The sequence below is a fragment of the Canis lupus genome, chromosome 8, assembly GCF_048164855.1.
Source record: "Canis lupus baileyi chromosome 8, mCanLup2.hap1, whole genome shotgun sequence".
In the NCBI taxonomy this organism is placed as follows: domain Eukaryota; kingdom Metazoa; phylum Chordata; class Mammalia; order Carnivora; family Canidae; genus Canis; species Canis lupus.
Window position 1 is genome coordinate 66,104,084 of NC_132845.1, and position 26,338 is coordinate 66,130,421.

General features: G+C 42.9%; 1 protein-coding gene across 5 annotated transcripts in view; it reads left to right on the forward strand.

The window, feature by feature from the left end:
* Positions 1-26,338, forward strand: part of CYTH3 (cytohesin 3) — a 98,606-nt gene that overhangs the window by 59,963 nt on the left and 12,305 nt on the right. For 4 of the 5 annotated variants that reach the window (XM_072836966.1, XM_072836963.1, XM_072836965.1 and 1 more), the window contains 4 exons: positions 14,528-14,610; positions 15,172-15,236; positions 15,780-15,846; positions 23,923-24,041. In XM_072836966.1, the coding sequence (XP_072693067.1) occupies positions 15,199-15,236; positions 15,780-15,846; positions 23,923-24,041 (224 nt within the window). In that variant the 5' untranslated portion in view covers positions 14,528-14,610; positions 15,172-15,198. Of the gene's footprint in view, positions 1-14,527; positions 14,611-15,171; positions 15,237-15,779; positions 15,847-19,689; positions 19,773-23,922; positions 24,042-26,338 lie in introns of those variants that run through there. The other variant, XM_072836967.1, reaches the window with a different exon arrangement.

A 26,338-nucleotide genomic window follows, 5' to 3' on the forward strand; every position in this document is an offset into this window, starting at 1 on the left:
CTTTTTTCCTGTTTCTTTTTTTGCCATTTCTCTGAACTTTTCCTGTGAGTTACTTGAACCTTTAAAAATTTTTTTAAATTAATTTTTTAACTTTTTAAAAGATTTTATTTATTTATTCATGACAGAGAGAGGCAGAGACATAGGCAGAGGGAGAAGCAGGCTCCATGCGGGCAGCCTGATGTGGGACTTGATCCCGGGTCTCCAGCATCACACCCCAGGGCCAAAGGCAGCGCTAAACCACTGAGCCGCCTGGGCTGCCCTGAATAGCTTTTTTTGTGGTTGCTCAAGGTGCGTGTATAGACATGTATGTGTATAAGCTATATATATAAAATATATAATTACATAATTTTTAAAAGATTTTATCTACTTGAGAGAGAGCTTGAGTGCACAAGCAGGGGGGGGGGGGGGCAGAGGAAGAGGGAGAAACAGGCTCCCTGCTCATCAGGGGATGCAGGGCTCTATCCCTGGGTCCTGGGATCTGAGCCGAAGGCAGACTTTTAACTGACTGAGCCACCCAGGCGTCCCTATAATTACATATTTATATAATTATAGTTTACTGGTTTCATCACTTTTCTATTTCAAGTAAACTAGAGAAACTTTACCTCCCTTTTATATCACTTAACTCTTTTTCCTGCATACTACATCAGACAGAGTTCTAATTTTTATCTCAACCATAATTTAGAATACTTGAGAAGGAAAGGTTCTTGTACTTACCCGCATTTTACCCACATTTTTACTCTTTCTGTTGTCCTTCCTTCTTTTTCTGAATTCCAACATTCCTTATTTTGTCATCTCCTTTCTGTTTAGGGAACTTTAGTCATTCTTTAGGGCAGGTCTGCTCGTTACAAATTTCAGTTTTCCTTCACCTTAGAATAATTTTCTCCTTCATTCCCGAAGAATAACTTCACGAGTTACAGAATGGAGAGTCGACCATTCTTTTCTTTCTTTACTTGAAAATTGTTGCAGTACTTCTGTTGGCCATGATGACTTCTGATGAGAAATCCAGCCATTTGAATTGTTCCTAACCTGTAGGAAAGATGTCATTTTCTGTGGCTGATTCAGCCTTTTTTCTCTTTCAGAAGCATACGGTTGATTTGACTTGGCATACATCTCTGGGTTGTGCTATTGGAGTTTGCTCACCTTCTTGAATTTGTGGGTTTTGGTTTTTTGTTTTGTTTTGGCAAATTTGGGAAGTTTACAGTCATTTTTTAAAAAGACTTTTTCCAGCATGTCCTCTTTGTCCTCATTTGTTTCAGGGAAATTCTTTGTTCTCTTTTTGACTGTCGAGTGCCCCTTTCAAGTGTGGAGCTTCTCTTGTCAGAGCTCACAGAGAACTTTTCTGTCATGTACATCCCTCTGGGATTTTCTTTGTTGACTCAGGTGCCCCTTGTTAGAAGTGGTGTTCTAAAATCCTATCATTACTCTTTCTAAAACACTTGAGAAGTAAGATATAACTCCCCTCAAAGGAAGAGGCGCCCTATCTCGCTTCTCATGCCAAAAAAATCTAGTTTTTTTTTTTTTTTTTAGATTTTATTTTTTATTTATTCATGAGAGACACAGATTGAGAGAGAGAGGCAGAGACACAGGCAGAGGAAGAAGCAGGCTCCACGTAGGGAGCCCGACGTGGGACTTGATCCCAGGTCTCCAGGATCACGCCCTGGGCTGAAGGCAGGTGCACTAAACCACTGAGCCACCTGGGCTGCCCAACAATTCTGGTTTTGTGTAGGGTGCTTAAATATTTTTCTGTTTTTTTTTTTTTTAATTTTCTAAAAAAATTCACCCTTCTGCCCAAAGCTGACTAAAATAAGGATAAAGGGGCAGCTGGCTGGCTTAGTCAGAAGAGCATGAGACTCTTGATCTTGGGGTTGTGAGTTCGAGCTCCATATTGGGTGCAGAGATTACTAAAAGACTGTTTAAAACATATTTCCTTTTTCTATACTAATGGTACAAGTGGCCAGCTCTTGCTTATAGTGGCAAGGAAGCACAGAGCTTCACAGAACAAAGGTTAGCAGTAGCCTACATTAGGATTGAGTCAGTTTTTATTGCTAGTGGTAATTTGATATTACTGTGGGAAATCTTATCAACCTTATGCGTAACCAGGTTAGATAAGAAGGAAGCAATAGATCTTGCAGGTGCTATGGAATTGCCATAAGCTCCTCCTCCCCGTTAGGTTTCCCTATTATTAACATTTTACATTAGTGTGGTACATTTGTTAAAATTGACAGGGCAGTATTGATACATGGTTATTACCTAACCCCCAGAGTTTACAATAGGGTTCTGCTCTTTGTTCTGTGTAGTTCTGTGGGTTGTGCCAAATGCGTAATGACATGTACCTACCATTTTATAGTATGATACACAGTAGATTTACCACCCTAAAATCCCCTGTGCTCACTTATTTATCCCATCCCTTATCTCCCTAACCTCTGACAACCACTGATCCTTTTACTGTCTCCATAGTTTTGCCTTTTCTAGAACATCATGTAGTTGGAATCATACGCTATGCAGCCTCTTCAGACTAGCTTCTTTCACTCAGTAATATGCATTCGGGTTCCTCCACATTTTTTCTTTGCTTGATAGTTATTTTTAGTGGTGAATAACATTCTTTTGTACTGCTAAAGGGCGTCTTGTTTGCCTCTAATGTTTGCAATTATGAATAAAACTGCTGTAAACACATGTGTACAGGTTTTTGTGTTTGCATGTTTTCAGCTCACTTGGGTGACTACCTGGGAGTGTGATTGCAGGATTGTCTTATAAGACTATGTTTAGCTCTGCAGAACTGCCAAACTGTCTTCACACAATTTTTATTCATGTGTATTTGTGAAGCGGCTCCCTCTCCCTCTTCTACCTTGCACTGTACCTTCTGGCGGGGGGCCGGAGGAGGGGCGGCAGGAAAGGCAATTAAACAAGCCTAATGTCCAGATGCGTATTTTGCTCTGTCATTCAGTTATCTAAGATAGAAAGTCTCATTGTTCACTATTAATTTTTCATGATTGAAGTAAATTTAATTTGAAATTGCAAATAACATTCAAGAAGAGAACTTGATTTTGATTAGCTTTTTTACATGTAGTAATATACATATTACTATATATTAACCTTTTTATAGGCAAGGAAACAGAGGCACAGAGAGGTTGGGTAAGTTGCCCAAAGTGGTCACAGCTGATAACAGACAAGAGACCAGCTTTGAGACAGGTAGTCTGGCTGTAGAATTCAGGCTCTTAATTACTATATCAGATGGCATTCTGTACTCAATACATTGCATTCATGCTTTAAGTTCAGGACTTATATGTTTATAGCCACCTTTTAGCAGTGGTTTTCAAATTCTAGTGTTCAACACAATCATTTGAGAAGCTTGTTAAAATTTGGAGCCCTAGGCCTCATACTGCGAGGTTCTGATCTGATAGGCATGTGATAGGACCCCTGTTTTTGACGAATACCTCCAAGTGCTACTGATGGAGAAGGCTGGAAGACCATGTATAAGAAACTGCTATAGAAGATGAGCTCGAGTCCGTGGTTCAATGAAACACTTTCCTTTTTTTTAATTTATTTATTTATTTATTTATGATAGTCACACAGAGAGAGAGAGGCAGAGACACAGGCAGAAGGAGAAGCAGGCTCCATGCACCGGGAGCCCGACGTGGGATTCGATCCCGGGTCTCCAGGATCGCGCCCTGGGCCAAAGGCAGGCGCCAAACCGCTGCGCCACCCAGGGATCCCAATGAAACACTTTCAGATATGGATTCCAGATAGATGGCCGAGTCATTTGCTCTTATGTGTGGGTTTGCCAGATGGAGTCAGGGAATAAATCTTCCTTTACCACTGCCTGTAAGACACACGCTGCCACGGAAGCTCTCTTGCCCTTCCTTGGTGGCCACCAAACAGTGTCAGTGACAGGCTGGCATGTTGGTCATCAGAGGGGGGTTATATATGAAGGCAGAAGAGGATCTGGTGGGGAGGGAAGTTCCATGTGAGTGTAAGACAAAGCAGTTCACTTAAAAACTTGCCATGACTGCTCTCATTCTTAGTTTATTGCTGATTTTATCTATCTTTGTATTGTACAAAAATTCTTAACAGTGATAGATGTGCATATCTGAGGTGGAGAGGACTTTGGAAGAATAACAGCCACAGGATGTGAGGCAGAGGTGCAGTGATACTATCTGACTCCTGTCTTATACCTCAGGGCAGATTGTCCTTAGATCATTTGAGCAGGATGAGCATCAGTTCTGTGAGTGGCAGGTTCTTAGAATGTCATTTTAGTATCTTTTGCAGGAAATTAATTCTTCTCTTTATTAAGGATTAAATCGGACTACTTAGGGTGCCTGCGTGGCTCAGTGGTTTAAGCATCTGACACTTGATTTTGGCTCAGGTCATGATCTCAGGGTCCTGGGATCAAGCTCCACATTGGGCTCCATGCTTAGTAGGGAGTCTGCTTGAGATGTTATCTCTCTCTTTCCCTCTGTTTCTCCCCCTGCTTTCCTTCACTCTCTGTCTCTCTGAAATAAAATCTTTGAAAAAATTTAAAAAAAATAAAAGGGATTACTTATCCATAAGTAAACTTTTAGAGACAGTAAATACAATGCTTCTATGCACAAATGTTAAGTGTGCGTAGAAATCAAGCTGTTTTACATAGATATGTGTGTATACGCATGTATAACTACCAGATCAAAATCTAGGTTGTTTGCGATACCACACAAGGCTCTTTTGTACCCCTCCTCATTCAGTACCCTCCTCTGCTTTCCAGATTAACCTCTCTTCTGATTTCTTTTCTTTTCTTTTTTAAGATTTTATTTGTTTATTCATGAGAGAGACACAGAGAGAGAGGCAGAGGAAGAAGCAGACTCCATGCAGGGAGCCGGATACGGGACTTGATTCCAGGACCACGGGATCACGCCCTGAGGCAAAGGCGGACACTCAACCACTGAGCCACCCAGGCATCCCTCGCTCTTCTGATTTCTGTCACCATAAATTTGTTTTGCCTGTTCTGGGCACACATCTGATAAAGAGAGTCATACAACGTGTAGTCCCTTGGGGCTGGCTTCTTTTACTCAGCATAATGTTTTCAAGCATTTGTCAATGCTTTTTTCCTTTTTGTGGCTGCATAATATACCGCTGCATCTGATGGGCCACACTGGGTTTATCCATTCATCTTGTGACTGACATTTGGGTAGTTTCTACTTATTGGCTGTTGTTCCCAGTGCTGCTGTGAACATTCCAGTTTGTGTGGACTTGTGTCCTTGTTCTCTTGGTAAATACCTGGGAGAGGGACTGTAGGGTTATATGTAAACTTTGTGTTTTATTTTTTTTGAAGTACTGCCAAAGTGGCTTTGTGACACTTTTTAAATGAATTTTTTCTCTGTATTATTTTCTCCTTTGTGTTTAAGCAGCTGCTATTTTTCTGATCCCTGGAGGTGAATGCTTAGCTTATTTTCAACTTAACTTTTTTTTCTAAAATAAATGTTTTTCAGTTGTGACTCCATGATTTACTAGCATGCAGGCACTGCTATTTTCTTCATTATGCTCACTTCAGAATTTTGTCATTTACATCTTCTTGGACCAATGTGTTCTTTAGAATTGTGCTTCCATTTTGCATTCATATAAAAAGTAAAATAGGAGCAAAATAAGTTGGTCAGGGTATTTCCAAAACTTGTTCAGAGAGTCCCACTCTTCAGAATCACTCTATGGAAAGTATTTGTGTTTCTCTACACAGTCTTGTCCTCTGTGGGTGATGCATCATTTCCCAAAAGAGTACTGCTTTGTTGTCTTTGGGATTTTTCAAATTCTGTAAGTTTTTATGCTCTGACTTTGGTGATTCTACCAGAAAGTATCAAGGAAAAGTTTGAAGCAATAACCAAGCAATAACTCTTCATCAGATGGTTATTATATTGTGTGTGTGTGTGTGGTAGAAACATCAAGATCAATTATGCCTCTAGCAATAATAAACATTCACAGATAGGAAGACAGTGACTTATATACCACAGTTAATTTCAAAAATGCTAAAATGTGAAAAAAAAAGTACATCTTAAAATTGTTGAAATGTATTGTCCATAGTGCAAGCTTGTGAATTGTGTTAGTCAAATCTGTATCTTTCCTTTTTTTTTTTTTTTTTTTTACCTTTAGGGAAAAATGCCATTTTTACATATGTCAATTTCTGCTTTATGTATTTTGAGCCAATTTTGTTAGTGGCATACAAATTCAGTCTTGGTGTGTAATTGAACAATATGTCATTATCTAGTGACTATCTTTGATTTCCTATGATATTGTAGGGGGAGCAACTTAACTTTGGTAAAGGTTTGTCTGGCAGAGCATTCTACCCTTTCATCTCAATCATTATGTATTGTTCTATTTTGCATGTGCCCTTTGTAGAGGACATTTAGTTGGATCTTTTTAAGTCCATGTTTTTAAACTTGGTCCTGTTTTCATTTATGTTCATTGTAAATGTATCATTTATTACTACATAACAAAACAGTATTCCAAAGTAAACACCTTAACAGGACACTGGTTTATTTTGTCCCACCATTCTGTGAATTGGCTGGCAATTAATGAATTTCTGTAATCTGGGTCCATGCATGTGGTGGCATTTCAGCCAGGATCCCTCAACCTCATTTCTCTTCTTTTATGATCTTATAGTACTTCAATAGTAGCTAGGAACTCATGCTAATTTAACCTGTTTTTTTAGTGTTAGGTAGATATTATTTCTATGCGGGTTAAACCACAACTCGTACAGAATTCCCATTTAACGAGTCAGCAGGACCGACCAGTTGCGAAGCCCATGCTCTGCCACTGTTCTTTGTGCCCCGTGGAATTGGTCTGTCCCTGAGCTGATTAAAACTCTAAACAACAACAACAAACAACCAAAAACCCAAGTCATAACAAGAAAGCTAGTATTAATTAGTAATTAAGGTAAAATTTAAGGGTAAATGACATCACTTTCAGTTAGGACTGAGTAGCCAAAAATGTGGAGCTGTGACTTGCTGCATGTGATTATTTGAACTTTATTTTATCTACTACTATCAAACTTTTGTGCAATGGGTAATTTTTAGGGATTGCATTTGACATATTGTAACTAAAACATAGGGTTTCTGGCCATGGTTCATACTTGGGGACCATTATTTTCCCCTGGAAGAAGTTGGAGAGCCGCTGATTGACTTTAAGAAAGATTGTGTGTGTGTGTGTGTGTGTGTGTGTGTGTGTGTGTGTGTGAAGTTTGTAGGAGAATCCTTAGATAGTTATAGTAGTAAACCAAATTGTAGCTTCTTAGTAGATTGGAATCTGTTACATAAACTAGATTATTAATAGAATTTGAAAATTAGAAAATACTTAATTTTGGGATACCATCTGATTATAACGTGTCATAAACTTCCATTTTTCACTGATTTTTTTTAAGATTTTATTTATTTATTCATGAGAGACACAGAGAGAGGCAGAGACACAGGCAGAGGGAGAAGCAGGCTCCATGCAGAGAGCCTGACATAGGACTTGATCCTGGGTCTCCAAGATCAGGCCCTGGGCTGAAGGTGGCGCTAAACCGCTGAGCCACCCAGGGTGCTCTGCATTCTCTATTTTAGTGGATTATTTTCATAGTCTTTATATAGTGGTGGTTTTAAGATCTTATATAGCTTTAATTCATCAGTCTACCATCTAGTGATATTATGCCACTTTACCTGTAAGATGAGAACCTTAAATCACTGTTGATTTAATTTTGATTTCTCCCTTCCCAGGCTTTGTGCTGTCTTACTTTTACATATATTATTGACCTAACACATTTGTTATTTTTGCTTTAAACAGAACAGTAAATCTTTTAAAGAGACTCACATCATGAGGGAACAATGTTTACTCACATAGTTACCATTAGTATTCTGAATTCTTTTGTGGAGATACAGATTTTCATCTGCTAGTTTTTTTTTTTTCCCCCGTGCCTAAAGGACTTTCGAATTTTTTATAGTGCAGATCACATACTGATGAATTCTTTCAAGTTTTTATGTCTGGAAATGTCTTTGTTTCAAAAAAATTTTTTTTTAATAGTGAAGGAGGCAGGAGGGACAGAGGGAAAGAATCTTTTCTCTCTCTCTCTCTCTCTCTCTCTCTCTTTTTTAATTAGAGAGAGAGTATGAGTGAGGGAAGTGAGGGCAGAGGGAGAGGGAGAGAGAGAGAATCCCAAGCAGACTGCCCACTGAGTGTGGAGCCTGACCCGGGACTCAATCCCAGGATCCTGATAAGATCATGACCCAATCTGAAATCAAGAGCTGGCTGCCTAGCTGGCCCACCTAGGCACCCTGGAGAGAGAGAATCTTAAGCAGGTTCCATGCCCAGTGCAGAGCCTAACATGGGGCTCTATTTCACGACCCTGAGATGACCTGAGCTGAAATCAAGAGCTGGACACTTAACCTACTAAGCCACCCAGACACCCTTCACCTTCACTTTTGAGAGACATTTTTCAGGGTGTAGATTGAATTGGGTCTGAGTTTTTCATTTAGCCATTTTAGGCAGGATATAAGTCTAGTCTCTATTACTCCATCTTGACCAGAAGCAAAAGGACCTCACTTAAGTACGTGCATTAAAGTCCTACAGTCCTGAACCCAAAATACAGACTTCGTCACTATGGTTTTGCTGATGTCCATCCATGCAGGTGAGAGCTTGAAAGAGGATAGAACCTAGGCTGAATCCCCTGAATTTGTTCCTGGTGCTTCCTAGGAAATGTCAGTGGAACGTTTTTGTACTAAAATGAGGAATCTCTTTCCTTCTTTCCACATTGCTTTTCCCTCGTGAAAATACTTGCTTTGTTGAAATGGTACCTGCTGCTTTGTAGCTAACATAGATTCATTCTGCTTTAGAACTTGAAGTGATAATCTAGTAATGGAGTGTATCCAGTCTCCCGGTCATTCTGGCAGGTGAAGAACTGAGTCCTGGGTCACGGAGGGCCTTGCTCAAGACTGCCTCTGCAAAGTTGGGATTCCATGTAGAAGCTCATGATAGGAGCATTCAACTGAAGTGATTTCACTGAATATTACCAGTAATTTCCAGTAAATTTCCTTTTTTTAAGAGACAGGTTTTATTGAAGCTGGAAGGAGAAATCTTTTTTATCAAATGTCCTTTTATGTGTGCAGAGTGTGTGTGTGTATGTGTGTGTGAGTATTTGGATTTGCTGTATATCCCATGTATTATGTTTTCAATTAAATCAAGTACCAGCTTTCTTAGGGGGGGAAAATCAACCGTGAGAATTTTCTGTTTTATCTTACCTAACCATGTCAACAGGACAAAATGATGGTAATGTCAGGCAGTGGATCCAAACTGTGTATTGCCTCCCCTGGGTGTGTTGCTGTAGAAAAAGGTCTTGATAACTAAGGATGTCTGCTCTGAATACTGCTTACTCCATTTTTAGTGTGGTGCCTGCACGTGTGAAAGCACCTGCGTGTCAGCAGATTATGTGACTACAAAGTTATTTTGGATGCAGAGAGATACTGATAGAACTTCCCCTCCGACAGCTGGAGCCACAGCTAAATGTTGGTTTTCACTGCACATTCTGGGTGTCAGGAGAAGTATTAGGATAGTGAGATACTTAAGTTACAGAACCTAGGCAGAAATCAGTCTAGTATTTTATCACATATTTCTATTCCTTCTATTTATTTATTCATTGTAATGCACCAGGGAGCATCCCATGATTTCCTATTAATACTTCAGCTGAATACTCTAGTAGATATGACCATAAAAAATGCTGCTGGCCAGTGAATACCAGGAATATTTCTTTTTTACTCCACATTATGACAGATTTCAACCCTTAGAATATGAAATGGATGATGGATACTCCTATGTCCATCAAATAGGCTTAATGATCGTTACTTTCTAAAAAAGAAAAAAGTTTTTTTTTTTCAGAAGTATTTCAAAGTACAGACATAGTACCATTACAGTCCCTAAATGGGACAGTATGAAGCTCTAAGAACATTATTCTACACCTTACCCTACCTTACAAAATGTTTCTTTTAGACCAGCAAAATCTGGTCAGAAGTGTTGGTAAAATAAATGGTCAGTACTTGATTTACTTAAGTCATTGGGGTCTTAAAGTCAAAGGAAAAGATGGGCATCAATGAAGAGTAGCTAAAGGGTATGCGTAGAAGCTTGAGGATCTAGCGACAGGTCATCTGGGTGTTGAGATTGTTACGGGGCCATCACTTTGTGCTCTCAGCCAGCCCTACTCATCCTCTGGGTCGGAGGGAGAGGCCAGAGGTGGACTTTCTGAAAGGAAATGAGAATGTTGATGATTGCATGACAGCCCTTGCCTGAGTCTTATTTTCTTCCTCTCTGTATGAGAACTCAGCAGAAGAACACTGAAAATAAGAAATCTCTTTGGCTGATTTAGGGAGAGGCATCTGGGCCAGCTTTTTTCCTTCTTTGCCCTTGACTGTTGGTTTTAATTACTAAACAGCACTGAATTTTCTGAACTGAAATACACTAGGTCGTCCTATGTATGTAAGACCTTTCTCTGCTTTTACCTAAATTCCCTGGGTTGTCCTAACCACTTTGTGGAGGAAGATGTAGTCTGGACATCTACTCCGGGGCCAAGAGTTCTGCCTAGCCTTAAAACAAATGTTTTCAGGGGATCCCTGGTTGGCCCAGCGATTTAGCACCGCCTTCGGCCCAGGGCATAATCCTGGAGACCCGGGATCGAGTCCTGCGTCAGGCTCCTGGCATGGAGCCTGCTTCTCCCTCTGCTTCTGTCTCTGCCTCTGTCTCTCTCTTTCTCTCTCTCTCAATCTCTCTCTCTATCATGAATAAATAAATAAAATCTTAAAAAATGTTTTCATTAAAGTTTTTTTTTAAGATTTTATTCATGAAAGAGAGAGGCAGAGGCAGAAGCAAGCTCCATGCAGGGAGACACAGGGCCGATCCTGGGTCTCCAGGATCACGCTCTGGGCTGAAGGCGGCGCTAAACTGCTGAGCCACCTGGGCTGCCCTGTTTTCTTTTTCTTTTCTTTTCTTTTTTTTTCCTGTTTTCATTAAAGATTTAAAAATTTAAAAAAATTTTATTTGGTAGCAGGAATAGTATTTGTTAGCAAAAGAGCATTCCTTTGGAGCATAATACTACTCTTGAGGTATCCTGTGTATCCCTTTCTTTCCTCCTAAGAAATATTCTGAATTCTGTATTTATTATCCCAATGATTGTCTTTGTTGCTTTACTATGTAGATATTTGTATACCCAAACAACATATTATTTTTTTTTCGCTTTTGAAATAGAAAGTGTTCTTCTCCCTATTTTTCTGAGATGGTCCATGTAGTTGTGCTAGTATGTGATTTTATTTTATTTTATTTTTTTTTTATCACGGGTCAGGAGTTTCCTGCCTTGAATGTACAACATATTTTCCCATCCTACTCTAGATAAGCATTTAGCCCATTTCCTTTCTCTTTTACCAAGTGTGCTTCTTTGACATCATACATATCATCTATTGCAGTGCTCAAGAATTTAGTATGTTTACACCTAGGAGTAAAATTACTGGCCCATCACTTAGGCACATCTTCCATAGGAACAGACAGCAGCAATGGTTTTCTGAAGTGGCCGTACCAGTTTCCATTCTGAACAGACTTCTTTTTTTTACTCTCTCTCCCTTTCTCCATCCCACCCCCCAAATGGGTGAGTTTGACGTGCATGTATTTCTTCAAGTTTTTATATTTATCGTTTACGTGTGTATCAGTCAGTGGTTCTGCAGGGCCACAGTGGGGGAGACGAGCATTACCCTGGCTACCCACAAAATGTCTTGTTCCCCAAAGTGTAACCACTTTCACATCTTTGTTCTGGTTGCTTTGCATGTTGGTGAGTGCAAGGCTAAAGGTCATTGGAAGCTCTGAGTGTGTCAAGAGGCCTCGTTGATCAATTTCTTTGTGAGGTGATCCAAGTATGCTGGTTGCTGGCAGACACCCCTCCCCCTTATCAGTATCTTTGCATTCTATAGCTGATCTGGTTCTGCAGAGAAGACCCTCCTACCTCTAGTCCATGATGGTGCAGGTGGGTAAAGGATGATTGCCAGTAGCCAGGAGACTCATGGGGAGAAGATTGGTGGTGATGGTGGTGACAGGGGTGTCAGCACCGCTTGCGTCCCTTGTCTTTGGTGTGGTGTTCTCATGTGTGTTGGGTTACCCTTGGGACCCCGACTGATTCTTTCTGGAGATGAGTAGTCTTCTGTGGGAGCTAGAGGAGATCAAGGGGTCCCATAGCTCTCACAAGCCTCATCCAGCCCTCTTATGAGCTCAATCCTTTTCTCTGCCCGCCCCCAGACTTACTTGCTGCCACCAGTTCCCAAGCCCTTAGAGGGCCTGGAGTCAGGTTCTGCCTCTTGTCTCCCCCCTCCCCCCCATTGATTCTGCTTCATCACCTTGGTTAAGTGAATCACTTCTGGTCCAGTCTGGCTTTTTTGTTGTTGTTTTAAGATTTTATTTATTTGACAGAGAATGAGCGAGCACAAGCAGGGAGAGCTGCAGGGAGAGGGAGAAGCAGACTTGATCATGACCTGAGCCCAAGGCAGCCACCTAACCATTGAGCCCCAGGGCTTTTGAGTCCTAAGAAATTGCCTTAACTGAATTTTACTACTTTGTTAGTAGAGGTCTCTCCCTAATATCTGAATTTACCTTTTCCCATGATTAAGAGAGTTAATGTCTTTTCACATGTCCATTGTTTCATTCCTTTTTGATTTTGTGGCTGTTTAGGTCTTTTGCCAATTTCCTAACCTTGGTTTTAAATTCTTTCCTCCTTCTTTGTATGAGTTCTGTATTTTGGATACCAACCTTTTAATGGTGTTTGGCTTAGCTCTTCACTTTATGGTGTGGAATTTTGGTGAACAAAGGTTCTTAATTTCAAGTTGAATTTATTGATATTTTAGTTTGTGATTTACATTTTTCCTATCTTGTTTAAGAAATCCTTTCCTAGTCTAAAACCTGTGGTTTTGTCTTTGCATTTAGACCTTTGCTCTACGTGGAGCTGGTTGAAAATTCCTATGATGATAAATAGGGATTTGGCTTCATCTTGGACACAAGATACATGTTACTTGTATCACATACAGCACATGTTACTTACCAGTGCGCACCCTGCCTTTGAGCTGTGGTGTCAGCTGTTATAAATCAAGCTTCTGTCTGTCTGGGGGGCACTTTCCTGGCTACTATCTTCTGATGTGTTGGTCAGTGGGTCTACCTCTGTGCCATGACCGTATTAGCTTCACTTATGGAAGCTCTGTGTGCTCTCTTGCTGTTTGATCAGATTGTTAATCTTTTGTTTCTTTCAAGAAATTATTGAAATAGAGGGATGCTTGGGTGGCTCAGAGGTTGAGCATCTGCCTTTGGCTCAGGGCCTGATCCTGGGATCCGGGATCGAGTCCCACATTGGGCTACCTGTGGGGAGCCTGCTTCTCCCTCTGTCTATGTCTCTGCCTCTCTCTCTCTATCTCTCATGAATAAATAAATAAAATCTTAAAAAAAATTAATGAAATGGGAATTAAACGCACAATAGAGGAGTATTAAAAATCAAAAGCTCCTTCTTCGAAAAGCTAAGTGAAATACCAATTGTGGCACAGTTAAAGAAGAGAGAGAATGCGTGATAGGAATGGGAAAGGTTAATCATTAAGATATTATGAACAACTCTGTCAATAATAATGATATAGAAGTTCAATTACCCCCATATTGGCCACCCTGCACCCATGGCACTAACACTTACCTGTGTCCTTCTGGAATATGTTTCCTGCCATCCACCCTTCTCAGAAGGAACCATTATCAAGAACTTGGGATTTCTCATTCCTGTGTGTGCACTTTTGTTCATACATACATGCACATCTCCAAGACGTGCACACCTCCAAAAGTGTGTGCTCGACGTTTAGCCTGTACAAACAGGGCCATATCCAGTGTCCAGCCTGCTCTACTGTCCCCATTCTCAGAGGCTCACCCTGTGTTAACTCAGTTCAGCCATGTTTTATTGTTGCATGGGATTCTGTTTTAAAAATGTACCACGTGGATGGAACTGGAGGGTATTATGCTGAGTGAAGTAAGTCAGTCGGAGAAGGACAAACATTATATGTTCTCATTCATTTGGGGAATATAAAGAATAGTGAAAGGGAATATAAGGGAAGGGAGAAGAAATGTGTGGGAAATATCAGAAAGGGAGACAGAACGTAAAGACTGCTAACTCTGGGAAACGAACTAGGGGTGGTAGAAGGGGAGGAGGGCAGGGGGTGGGAGTGAATGGGTGACGGGCACTGGGGGTTATTCTGTATGTTAGTAAATTGAACACCAATAAAAAATAAATTTAAAAAAATAAATAAAGGTTTGGGAAAAATAAAAAAAAATGTACCATGTTTATGGACGTTTGGGTGCTTATTCTATTCCAAACAATGCTGCTATGAATATCTTATGTGGGGTCTACCTAGGTTTCTCCTCAGGCTGGATGCCTACCTACAGACCCACCAGCTTGTTCACATGCCTATCTTCAACCTCCCTAGATACTGCCAACATGGCCTCCAGACTGGTAGTAGTTTAATTGATTTTTTTTTTCTTCCAGTGCCTGAAGACCTCTCATTAGAAGAGAGAGAAGAACTTTTAGACATTCGTCGAAGAAAGAAGGAACTTATTGATGACATTGAGGTAAAAAAGCAAACCAAAAACTCTAGTTGGTTTTTGCTTTTAGGTCAAATAGTCAAGTAGCTTCATGAAAATGTAAAAAGTGGGAATCTCGTGTGTCTGTATCCTAACACATGAAGTGAAGGCAAGCAATAGAACCTCACCCTGAGACTGGTGGTTAAGGGCCTGATACTGGCCTCAGCACCTTCTCCCCAGTCTTCCCATGAAGAGAAGACCATGGCTGTGAAGAAGGCAGGGAGCACGGTCAAAGGGTGGGGAGGAGGAGCCACAGTGAGTGAGCTCAGGACGGTTTTACACACAGACACTCTAGAATCTGCCTGGTTGACCCCTCTGAGCTTGTTCTGGTAAGAGATGGATAGGTAATAATTGTGTTTTCTCCAGAGTTGGGGCTGTTCTGACTGTGAAGCTCTCTTTGTCTGGATAGAAAGTACTGATTTTTCCATCCCTAAGATGCCCACGTGAGACCTCAGGGAAGCTTCTGTCTGGGAGGCTAAAGTTTATCTGTGTCTAGGAGGGGGATGGTAAGGAGCCTGTGCCCAAATGTCTGTCTGCTTTTTTTGGCAGAGGCTGAAATATGAAATTGCCGAAGTGATGACTGAGATTGACAATCTGACTTCAGTGGAGGAGAGGTAAACAGTTGGTGCCACACTGCTGAGTTACTAACCTCTTCTTTCCCTGCCTCAGCTGCCATGTGACCACAGCAGGGGCGGGCAGGACCATTGGAGACACTCAAAGTGGGGCAGCCTCTGTGGGGCCGTTGGTTCCTCTGCTCTCCACCCCCAACCCCTTCCTGCTCTCCGTGGAGGAGTCAGGGTGCTTCTTCAGGGGCCACAGCCACAGCCTGTCCTCTCTCTTCTCTGGAAGCACAGGCCCCTCCGAATTAACCACAGAAGCAGCCTTTATGTACAGCAGGGAACTGTGCTTCCCTTAAATAGCCGTTTTCTTGTTATTGGCTTTTTCTGGAGAAGGAATCCAGTGTAGAGAAGAGCCTGGGGAAGCCATGTGTGCTACTTCTGCTTTAGGGGGTAGAGGGTGGAGGGAGAGGGGTGCGTGGGGGAGCCTAGGCAGTTTTCTGCACCAAGATGCTGACCAAAGTGCCATGGAGACTGCATGCCCCCTTGCGCTTGGCGCAAACTTTGGCTAACCATTTCTTCACTGTTTGAAATGCATAGCAAAACTACCCAGAGGAACAAGCAGATAGCCATGGGGAGGAAGAAATTCAACATGGATCCCAAAAAGGTAAGCAGACATCCCAGGTTTCTGACATATAAGAAATTGAGGTTCACCGATTTGACTGGCTCTCTCATTTTGGACAGAGGTGGTCATCTGCCCTCATGAAAAATACTGAGACTTGATGTTAAATTTTTACTATGTAGGGGCTCCTGGTGAGTAGGGTAAAGAAGAAGCTCTGTTGATCTGGTCCCTGGTCTTTGCATGTGAGGCTCCAGGCGAGGCTGGGCCTCCTGGGAGCGATGGGTGTGTGCTGACCAATAGTGGGACCATTGGTGGGGCCGGGTCAAGCACTATATCTTCTGCTGAAGCATGGCCCACAGCTCGAGGAGTGCTTGGTCAGGGCACAGGTTGGGGCTGGTGGGCAGGGCTGCAGCCTGTGGGGCTGCTGGGGGGTTAAATGCTTCAAGTCAGAGGACTTTGTTCCTTTCGTTCACCTTCGAGAGAAGATGTCTGCATGAAGGGTCAGGGAGCTCTCCTGACTTGAGCCAATACAGTGTTCAAGTTGGATTGTCTAGGAAAACACCTGAAAGCAATGAAACCTGCCACACAAACCCCTTTCTTGAGGAGTCGAGTTCATAGAGTTGGCTTAATCAGCAGATGTGCTAAGCATTGGCAGCATCTCGAGTGATACTTCACAAGTGGCTCTTTTAAAAACTGGACCTTAATGTTTTATGGTGCAGTGCAGGATAGTGCGCCAGCAAGGTCATGGGTGAGCCCACGTCCTCCCCCAGTGAAACACAAATAACCTATATTTTAGTGGTTCCATGACTTCTTCAGGTTCTTGCCTGTCCTCAGTCTCCCAACACCAGGTGTCAGCTTTATAATCATGAGGGCTGACTCACGTTTATTGAGAACTTGGCACGTGTTGGGAACTGCTAATGAAGCACTGTAATTAGTATACTTAATCTTACGAGGTGGGTTCCATTTTAATTCCTATTGTGCCGTTGGGGACAATGGGGCACAGAACCACTGAGACCAGCCCAGTGTCCTGAGCCAGGAATCCATCTCAGACTCAGGCCTGTAACTACTGCACTTCCCTGAGCTCCTGTGGGACTCTGGGGTTGGATGTCCCGGAACCCTGCTCAGCCCTGGGGATCCTCTTCACCACATCTAAGCAAGCAGGGGCTTTATCTGCTTTGCCTAGGCCATGGCCAGTTGCTCTACAGGCTTCATTTTACATATAGACCTCTTCACCTGAAAGATTTTTTTTTTAAGATTTTATTTATTCATGACAGATACACAGAGAGAGGCAGAGACACAGGCAGAGGGAGAAGTAGGTTCCATGCAAGGAGCTCAATGTAGGACTCAATACCAGTACCCCAGGACCACACCCTGAGCTGAAGGCTGATGCTCAACTGCTGAGCCACTCAAGCATCCTATCACCTGAAAAATTTTTTTCTTTTTTCTTTTTTTTAAAGATTTTATTTATTTATTCATGAGAGACATAGAGAGAGGCAGAGACACAGGCAGAGGGAGAAGCAGGCTCCTGATGGGGCTCCACAGGGAGCCCGATTTGGGATATGATCCTGGGACTCCAGGATCATGCCCTGTGCCGAAGGCAGGCGCTAAACCACTGAGCTACCCAGGGATCCCCCGAAAAATTTCTAAGATACTAATTATTGGCTCTGCCCAACAACTTATTTGTAATCATGTTGCTCGGTAAAATCAGATGGTAAATTTAGTCTGCATGTAACCTGCAGGGGAAAAGTAATGAAAATTCCACTTTATAGATGACCATAGCACTGGTCTGAGTCTGTGGGGCCACCTTCACAAAATACCATAGACTGGTGGCTTGAACAGTAGACTCTGACTTTTTCACAGTCTGGGAGGCTGGAAGTCCGAGATTGAGATGCCAGCATGGCTGGGTTCTGGTGGGACCTCTCTTCCCAACTTATAAATGGCCTTCTTCTCACTGTGTCCCCACATGGCAGAGAAGAAGCAGGAGATAGTTCCCTGGTGTCTCTTCTCATAAGGGCATTAGCTCCATCAGATGAGAGCCCCGCCCAAATGACCTCACCTGACCCTAACTGCCTCCCAAAGGCCCCCGGTTCCTTTTTTTTTTTTTTTTTTAAATAAAGATTTTATTTATTTATTCGTGAGAGAGGGGGTGGGCAGAGACATAGGCAGAGGGAGAAGTAGGCTCCATGCAGGGGCTCCAACGTAGGTCTCGATCCCGGGACCCCAGGATCACGCCCTGGGCCAAAGGCAGGTGCTCAACCACTGAGCCACCCAGGCATCCCCCAAAGGCCCCGCTTTCTTATACCATCACACAGGGTCAGAGCTTCAAGATCAGAATTTTGGGGAAACACAAACATTCAGTCCATAACAGCACTGAGTGATGTCATATGTGGGCTTGGGAAACAGGCTATCATCAGAGTAAAGACTTCCAGGCCAGTAGGAAATATTTTAAGTCACAGAGTGGTAACATTTTGAGCAAGGAGCTTTTGTTTGTGCAGATACATTAGATACCCAGTAGTAGCAGTCGGGGTTATAAGTGAGCAAGAGGAAAGATCAGTTCAATCAAAGAAGCTGGAAACATACTACAGCTTCTCTTTTATTCCCAGTCTCCTTGGAATGTCTTTAAAAATATAATGTATGGCTCTATAACAAGCACGAGTTCACTTAGAGGACTAGAAGTTGAGGGAACCCTGAAAGATAAAAAGATGAATGGTAGCCCAATGCACATCAGGAAAGAATTGCCGTGGGATGTGAGAACCACATCAGGGGTTCAGCTCACTCAGGGCAGCACGTTTGGGGCTTGAGACCATTGAGGGGATATCCAGACCACTTACCCTTGGCTGAGCTTGCGCCAAGTAGTGGTGTGTGCCTCCACGTGGGAGATGGAGGTGTCTCTTCTCTGCTGGCCTCATGGAGGAGGAGGAGGAGGAGAAACACTTGTTCTGGAGACCAGCTTCTGAGCACCCCAATGGCCGCATCACTTGCTCCAGAAACAAATGGCGTTTAGGGAGACTATCAGAGATTCTTAAATACTAAGGTGAACACCCAGCCAGGAATCATTGAATGTATAAGCTGTTCGACCCCATGAGAGAGAAGTCAAACTCCACAGCGGAACTAACATAGGAGGAAACATTAAAAGTAAGATGTTATGTATATTATAAATATCATCAGAGATGATAGGGTGTTGGCTTATCCTTGGTGCAAAAACGAGGAGTTGTGGGAAAGATCCGGTGAAGTGAAGAACCAAAGCCCTGTGAAAACCCACAGTGTGGGGCAGGATCAGGGACGCTGGCAGGGTGGATGGTGATGCTCCCTCCATATTTTCCATAGCTCTGTGTAGACTCATGGGGGGTGTGGGGGGCAGGTCTGGCAGCTCGGATTTTATCCCATAGAAGTTCCAGAAGGAGAAGCTAGAAGACAGTGGGGGATGTATTTCAAATTATATTGGAGTATTTCAGAACTAGATTAAGAGAAAATTCTCAAATTCAAAGGGCTCACTAAATGCCAAGCAGGATAAAATTATCAGAGACTGATCCATAGAAATATCAAGTAAAATACCAGAAAGCTTGTGAATAAAGAGAAACTCACTGACTTTCCAGAACGGAAAGACCAGATGATCTAGGAAGAAACCAGAATCTCACCAGAAACACTGGAGCAAAGACAGCAGGGAAAGTGTTTTCCAAGGTCTGAGGAAGTGTGATTTAAAATCTGGAGTTCTGGGGAGGCTCGTGTGGAGCTGCGAGAAACCAAATAAGATAAAAATAATAAAACCTAGAATTCTGTATATCTAGACTGTCACTTGTGTGAGGAGGCAGGTGAAGACATGTCAGATATGCAAAGGCTCACAAAAGTAACTGCTAATGCCTTCTGTGAACTCTAGAAATCACGATTGGAGCAGCACACCTGTAACCGACCCAAATCCAAGAGCAGCTGCACTATGAAACAGAGATGGAAAGAAACCAGCCAAACATATGGTTAAGTCTAAATGAGAGCTTGATTATTGAAAGAGTGTTTAACAAACTAAAACCCCCAGATTACCTCAATACAGTTGACCCGGGATCCCTGGGTGGCGCAGCGGTTTGGCGCCTGCCTTTGGCCCAGGGCGTGATCCTGGAGACCCGGGATCGAGTCCCACATCGGGCTCCCGGTGCATGGAGCCTGCTTCTCCCTCTGCCTATGTCTCTGCCTCTCTCTCTCTCTGTGACTATCATAAAAAAAAAAAAAAAAAAAAAAAATACAGTTGACCCTTGAGCAGCACTGGGTTTGGGCTGCGAGGGTCCATTTACATACACATGGGTTTTTTTAAAACATATAGTACAGTACTGGAAATGTATTTTTTCTTCCTTACGATTTTCTTTGTAACAATTTCTTTTCTCCAGCTTATAAGAATGTGGTTATAATACTATGATACTATTTTAAGAATACAAATATAGAATACATGTGATGTAGAAAATGTGTGAATTGACTGCTCGTGTTATGGGTAAGGCTTCTGGTCAGCAAGAGGCTATTAGGAGTCAGATTTTTCAGGAGTCAAAGGTTACATGCAGATTTTCGACTACGTGGGGCGTGGGGGTGGGCAGTAACCCCTGTGTTGAAGGGTCAGCTGTATCCATAGCAAGGGAGAAGGGAGCAGGGAAGTAAAGGTTGGCTAAGGTTTTCTGGACATCCAAGGATGAATGTAAGTTTAAATATTAAAATTTTAAGAGTAACCATTGGAAGTTAGGGATAAGATAGGATTTCCAAACTAGGAAACATCGAATAAAGAAAACTTAATTCAACAGAAAGCTGAAAAGACATGAGAAATACCCAGTGTACGTGAAGGCTCAGGAATCAAGTGGTAGCAAATCCATAATCACCATAAATTTGTGCTCAGTTACCGCTTACAAGGCACCTTGACATCAGGTTGAAGAAACAACAATAAAGCCCAGATGTGTCCTGATGGAGACATGCACCCAGGACCCATAGCGCCAGGGTTGAAAACCAGGAAATAGGAAAAGTAGATGAGGTGTAGTGGGTTCAATGGTGGCCCCCTCCAGCAGATTCTCCTATTTGATTTCCTAAATGATATTTTAAAACATTAACCTTGTCTAATGATACCAGAACATTTACTTTCTTTCCTTAACATTTATCTAGCGTACTTGGGTCTCCAGAGTTGCTGTAATAAATGACCACAAACTCAATGGCCTGAAACAACAAGGATCAGTTGTGTCACAGGCCCAGAGGCTAGAAGTCCAAGATCCAGGTGTGGGCAGAGTGGTTCCTTCTGGAAGCTCTGATGGGGAGTCTGCTCCCTGCTTCCCTCCACGGGGGATCGTGATCCTTGGTGTTCCCTGGCTTGCCCACCACTCTACACTCAGCCTGCGTGTCACATGGATGGTGATGCCGCCACTTCTGTCCTGTATGAGGATGCATGTCCCCTGGCTCCTGTGTTGTCGTTCTCTGCTTCTGCTTCTTGATTTTTCCTCCCTGATAATAGTTCCATTCTCCTTCGTAACTGTTCTCTCAGACTCTGGGTTTTGGCTCCATTTTCTCTTCCAGTCCCTGGCCTGGGCTTACCCCTGTGGTGCTGTGTTTTCCAGTACCTCTTGCAGAGGGGAGCTGGAGCTTGATTTGGGGCTCCTCTGGCTGTCTCCCATAACCTTGAAGCACAGAAGAGATGATCTTGTTCTGGACCTACTTGCTCTTCTCAAATCTGGTTTTTCAGGCTATGCATAGCCTCCCTGAGGAGCTCCTGAGTGTTTGAATTTTAGAGCAGGTCATGAGCATCCAGAGCTCAGAAAACCTCATCTCCAGGCCCGTTCAGTTCTGGGCAGAGCGTAGGCTGATGGAGTACCTGGGACTTTGTGACTGTGGCAATTGCTGGGCCTAGGGACTCTGGGGACCTCTGGGAGGCTGGAAAGGGCATGGGGCGGGATGGATGCAAAGCCATGGCCCCAGGGAAGGTGCACAGAGAGTAACGGCAGCAGAAGGGACCTGACTACAGGACAGCCTGCAGCGGTGGTTTCATAATTGTGGGGCCCCTGTCTCGTCTTTTGGTTAGTACTGCAGCCACAGTGGTCACAAAAGACCAGGCCAAGGATGTCACCCAGATGCCAACCAGGCACCCCCCAGGGAACACCTGTATCTCTTGGGCCCTTGGTCCCAAGACCTCGGGTCCTTTGGATGCTCTCTCCCTATCCCTTGCAGTTTTGGATGGGGGGGCAGCAGGGTCTGCTGATTCTACTTACCCTTGGGACACGGAGTCAAGACAGGCAGACCAGGGCAGCTGTGGCCTTGGACCACTTTTCCAGGGATGTTAGGGGTCAGACTGTAAACTTCAGCCCCCCTCCTGCCCTGGGCTCCCCTCCCTCACAGACCAGTGCAACATCCCGAGCCCTGCTTCCCCATCCAGCATGCTTCTCTGTGGGTGAATAAACACCAGCATTGTCACTTTTGTCCCCGGCCTCGCTTTCAGGGGACTGGGTAGGATAGGAGCATACTTGGGATAGAACGCTTCCTTATACTGTGTGCATGCCTGCCCACTTAGAGGATGGTATGGCGGGGGACGGGGGGCTGGTCTTCACTTTAGCTCCCACCAGAAATAGATGAGAGTTAATTTAGGATAGTCAGACATACTGATTTTTTGGTAAACTTTTTCATTTTTTGAAGAACAGCATATGGTGCACAAACTTTGAATGCACAGCTTGACAAATTTTTACAAATTGAAATCCTTGTGTAACCCAGAGCAAGATGCGGTTATAGGGCATCAGAAATGTCTCTCTGGTGTCTCCTCCTAGTGAATGAATTCCACCCCATCACCATAGAGTGGGGTTACCTGTTTTAAAACTTCATATAAATGGAATTAAGGTACACACTGTGTCATCCTTTTACTCTATGCCATGTCTGGCAGGTTCATCGATGTTGTACGCTTATTTTCTCTTATTGCTGTATTGTGTCCCATCATATGAAATCTACCAGAATAGATTTATCTCTTCTCTTATTGATGAGATGTTGGGTTGTTTTCAGTTTTGGGGAATTTTAGATAAGGCTGCTGTAGACATTCATGTGTTTGAAAAAAATGACAAAGACTTTCAGATGGAGCACATGGCGTGAGGAAGCCCAGGTCCCGGGCATGGAGAGTTGTAGCTGGAAAATCTCTCTGAATTTGTAGAAATAACCTCCAGCAAATAGAGGACAGAATCCCCTCACCAGCTTTGCCAATGTGTATTTTGAAACCAGCTCAGAGCTGTGTCAGAGGTAAATTTTTGCTATTATTAGGGCTTCTCAGGAGAGGAGCATAGCTAATTCAGGCCAGGACAGTACCCCTGCAGCCTTTCATTTAGAAATTGTTACCTGTGCCCTTTTGGGCCTTCAGGTGGGCATGGATTTTCACCAGCTTAAGCTCATTGGCCCAGTGATCAGTTAGCATGTTCAGCCACAGCCAATACAGCTTACACAGTGGGCTCTCCTCTTACATAGCAGAGGTGGCTGAAGGGTGTCAAGTGACAGGACACAGGCCCTGTGTTCATCGGGGCCTTTCCCTGGTCCACTGGCTGTAAGGGTTCTGGTCTTCATGTCTGCATTCAAGTCAGGAAGGAAGAAGAAGGAGCAGTGGCTGCTCACGAGTCCCTTTCTATCAAGAAAGTGACAGCTTCCCCAGGCACTCCCTACAGACTTCTTCCTGATCAGATTTGTGTCACAAGGTCACTCCTAGTTGCAAGGGAAGCTGGGAATGTGATTATTTAGTGAGGAACAGCAAGGATAAAGGGGAGCTTGGGGAGGGCGTGGGTTAGCCAACCACATATGACATGTTGCTCTCACACACAAAGCAGATTGATTGTTCTTCTGAGCTTGGGAAATTTGCTATTGTTACCACCTCTGCCTTTATCATCTCCAATAACTTCCTTATAATGATTTTCTCAGTAACCCGTTTATTTGTCTTTTAGCCCATTAACGTGCCAGGAGGAATGAATGTGCTTTCCTCTGATGGACAAAGTATACTCTGGGGGGTGAGGATCAGATTGTCCTGTTGTTTTTGCCATACCCCAGCCAGTAAGATCATTACTCTGGATGTATTTCTGTCTGTGAAAAATGAGTCTGGGCGACCCTCCTAACCAGAGCTTTCTTCCTTATGTCCCTCTTCAGGGAATTCAGTTTCTAATAGAAAATGACCTGCTGCAGAACTCCCCAGAAGACGTAGCCCAGTTCCTGTATAAAGGAGAAGGCCTAAATAAGACTGTGATTGGGGACTATCTGGGTGAGAGGTAAGTTGAAGGAGAATCAACAGTGCAACCTGGTCTCGCCCTCCACATCAAGGTCTGTCACAGTTTCCTGTGGGTCCAGGGCTGTGTGGGCCACTCCCCACCACCAACTTGGCCCTATGCTCTCATGTCCTCTCTCTGCCTTTGGGGGAGGTATGGGTCTCTGGGGCCAGGTGGGGTCTGTGATCTCTGGAAGCCTTTACTCGGGAGCCACAGCAGAACTGAAACTGACGCTGCCTTTCTCTGTACCTCAGAAAGCAGCTTTTTATTTTTTTTAAGATTTATTTATTTATTTGAGGGAGACTAGGGAGCGGGAGAGGCAGAGGGAAGAGAGCACTTCAAGCAGACTCTCCACTGAGAGCATGGAAACTGACTTGAGACCTGAGATCACGACCAAAATCCAAAGCCAAAATCAAGAGTCGGACACTCAACCAACTGAGCCACCCAGGTGCCCCCTCAGAAAGCATCTTAATCTTCTTTTCACGTTTTGCCCCAAAATAGACCAGATTTCTTCATGATTTTCTTCCCCTGTTGCTTGGGGGTGATGAGTGAAGGTGGGAAGTTATTAATTTTTTAAATGGAGAGAAGCTGGTCAGATTTTACATTCCCAGCTTTCTCCAGTTAGTCCATTTGCTGTGCTTAGCACAGGTTAGGGCAGGAATCATGTCCCCTGAGTCAAGGACCAAACAAGAGAGTTTTTAAACAAGAGCCTAACAGTTGTTCAACCAGAGTGGTTTCTGTTTCTAGCTTTTTATTAAAAATACTTGGTCAAAAGTGGAAAGCTGAACACTTAACTCATTCTGTGAGGCCACCACTACCTGATACCCAAACCAAAGACCTCACAATAAAAAAAACACAAAACAGTAGATAGACCAGTATCTCCTATGACTATTGAAGCAAAAATTCGCAATTCAATATTAGTAAATTAAATCCAGCAATATGTAAAAATGACTCTACGCTAATACATTCATCCCCATGCATACATTCATTATTCTGTGAATGCAAGGTTAGTTCAGCATGCAAAAGTCAAAGCGATAGACCATTTCAATACAATAAAGAGTAAAACCCACATGATCATCCTAATAGATGCTGGAAAGGCATTTAACAGCATTCACTGCTTCAGGACAGAAGCACTCAACAAGCCAGGAAAAGACAGGAACTTCCTCAATATGATGTAGGGCACCTGTAAAACTTACAAGTTCACTTCATGCATTCTCCTAAGAAGAACAAGATAAGGTTGACTGTTCTCACCACTTCTCTTTGACATGGTACTGGCAGTTCTAGTTAGGCAAGAGAATGAAATTAAAAGCATCTAGTTTGGGGGATCCCTGGGTGGCTCAGCAGTTTAGTGCCTGCCTTCGGCCCAGGGCATGATCCTAGAGTCCCGGGATCGAGTCCCACGTCGGGCTCCTTGCATGGAGCCTGCTTCTCCCTCTGCCTGTGTCTTTGCCTCCCTCTCTCTTTGTCTTTCATGAATAAATAAATAAAATCTTAAAAAAAAAAGCATCTACTTTGGAAAGGAAGAAATAAAACTGTTTGTAGAGGACTTAATTGTATATGTAGAAAATCCTGAGGAATCACTAAAAGCATTATTAATAAGTTCAGTAAGGCTGCAGGATATAAGATTGTTATGTCAAATTCAATTATAGTTCTAAATGGTGGCAATGAGCAAGCTTGGAAAAGCTATAAAGAAAAACAACTCTCTTTTATAATAGCATTAGAAGGAATAAAATACTTGGGAATGGATTTAACAAAAGCATAAAATTTTTATTCTGAACTATAAAACTGAAAAAAAAAAAAAGACCTACATAAATGGAAAGATGGCCCATGTTCATGGATGGGAAGACTTAGTAGTACAAAGATGGCAGTACCACCTACCTTGATCTGCAGATTTAACTCATTCCCTATCAAGATCCTAGCTTACTTCTTTGTAGAAGTTGACAAACTCATCCTAAAATTAATGTAGACATTCATGGGACCCAAAATAGCCACAATCTTGGAAAGAAGAGAGTTTTGCAGAACCTACATTTTATGATTATAAGACAGATTAAAGCTAAAATAGTCAAGATGGCATGATACTGGTGTAAGAGTATACTTCTAGGTCATGGAATAGAATGGAGAATCTAAAAATAAACCCTTAAATTTACTGTGAGATGATTTTCTTTTTAAGATTTTACTTATTTGAGAGAGAGAGAGCGAGCACAAGTAAGGGAGAGGCAGAGAGGCTTGACACTGGGCATGATCCTGGGACCCTGAGATCTCATGACCTAAGTCTAAGGTAGCTTAACAGAACCATCCAG